General features: G+C 40.3%; 1 protein-coding gene across 1 annotated transcript; it reads right to left on the bottom strand.

Annotated features, from left to right (window-relative positions):
* Positions 1–4: 4 nt before the first annotated feature.
* On the bottom strand, positions 5–1,309 carry LOC104275874 (toll-like receptor 2 type-2; the record flags this gene model as incomplete). Its single annotated transcript, XM_009871942.1, has 1 exon — positions 5–1,309. A coding segment is annotated over exon 1 (1,305 nt), but the record flags the coding sequence as incomplete, so codon positions are not given.
* Between the last annotated feature and the right edge of the window lie 422 nt (positions 1,310–1,731).

Below are 1,731 nucleotides of genomic sequence, written 5' to 3'. Positions count from 1 at the left end.
GGGTTTTTGGCCATTCACATACATCTGGAATCGCACCAAAATTATTTTGGCTGATATCTAACAGAATTAGTTTTCTTAGATGAGACAAACTTTTACCCGTCATTTCTAAGTCACTCAGTGAATTCTGACTTAAATTTAGAGTTTGTAGTGAGGGCCAGCCATGCTGACAAGCTGAATGCTCCAAACTTTGATCTCCGAGCAAATTTGCACTAAGGTCAAGATATTCTAATGATACAAGATGTTGTGAAATGTTGCATGGTACCAAAAAGACCTTGGTGTTTACAACTGTGACTCGGGTGAGAGGAGATAGTAGACTTTCCACAGCATGGAGATCTGTAAACAAATAAAATTCTTCTATAGATAATTTCTCTATTTTCAGAACTCTAAGAGTCTGGGATTGGTTTGCTTGAATTTGCATTTTCCATCGTCCAGTTCCTAAGAGTCTAGAGTCTATCATTTCCACCTCCACCAATTTTGGCATGTCTTCCAAAATGCGAAGAACCTCAGGCACAGTAGCATCTGTTGATAAGGTCTGTTTAAAAGAAATTTTATTTGCAGAAGAAGACGACATGACTCTCAATAGTTGCATTTCAGAAGGTATCCTGAATGCTATTTCTCTCACTTCTAACCAAGTCACAGAGTTCAGAATGTCCCTGACAATTGCTGAAAACACAGTAATATTTCTTATGGTTACGATCATGTGATTTATCTTCTTAATTGATTTCAAACTTCCTGGCTCATACTGACTGAGATTGCCACCATCGATCCACAACTTGTCAAGAAGCTCAATGCCATCAAAGTTCCCTTGCCTTATCGTGGAGAACTGTGGATTGCCCAGGTGGAGAGAGCTCAGGTTCCTCAGGCTAGAAAAGAGGGAGCCTTTCCCCAGGTCTCGGTAAGAATTCCCTTGAAGGTGGAGGTGCTGGAGCGAAAGAAGGGGCCCAAACCACGCAGGGGACAAGCAAGCCAAGCTGTTATTTGATAAGTCCAAGAGCTCCAGTTTCCCGAGAGAGCGAAATGAGCCCTTGTCTATTGAGCTGATTTCATTGGACTGCAGCAGGAGGTGTCTCAGGTTCACAGCCTGCTGCAAATCCCGGGATCGGATGCGCTTTATCCTGTTGTGGGCCAGGTTTAACACCGTAATTTTGGCTGTGAGCCCCAAGGGAATAAAGTCCAAGCCCATGGCAGAGCAGTTGCAAATCTGAGCATTATCACACAAAGGACAAGCTTGCTTCAGCACTTGCTCTTCAGAGAGGTTTGCAGCTAAGACTATGCAGAAGGCCCACACTTGCCAGGTGTGTGTAGTCATGGTTTTGCCTAAAATATGAAACACAGTCAGAGCAAATATAAGACAAACAGTTAGTTCTGAAGAAGGTACATTTTTGTCATATCTAAAATATAACTTTTACTATTCTTTCAGTTAAAGGCACTATAAATATATTAGGTTTCAACACTCTTCAGAGATCAAGCAGATTAGCAAAAAAAAAGACATATTGTATTAAAATAATCCAGTATCATTTTTTTAAAGACTAATATGTTAATTTACTTTTTTCTTTTCCCCTGTGGATCTTGGAACAAGGACTATCAAATCAATTAACAGCTGCACAAATCTTCTACACAATCAGCTAAATATCTGAATAATGACAACACTATTAGCAATCTGATCCTTCACCTGTTTAGGAAATAGTCCTCATACATCCCTTCTCAGATCCTCCTTAGGTCTTTTTCTTA

Source organism: Apaloderma vittatum, unplaced genomic scaffold, assembly GCF_000703405.1.
Source record: "Apaloderma vittatum isolate BGI_N311 unplaced genomic scaffold, ASM70340v1 scaffold40466, whole genome shotgun sequence".
Classification (NCBI taxonomy): domain Eukaryota; kingdom Metazoa; phylum Chordata; class Aves; order Trogoniformes; family Trogonidae; genus Apaloderma; species Apaloderma vittatum.
The sequence above is the reverse complement of the archived record's forward strand: the minus strand, read 5'-3'. Positions and strand labels throughout refer to the sequence as shown.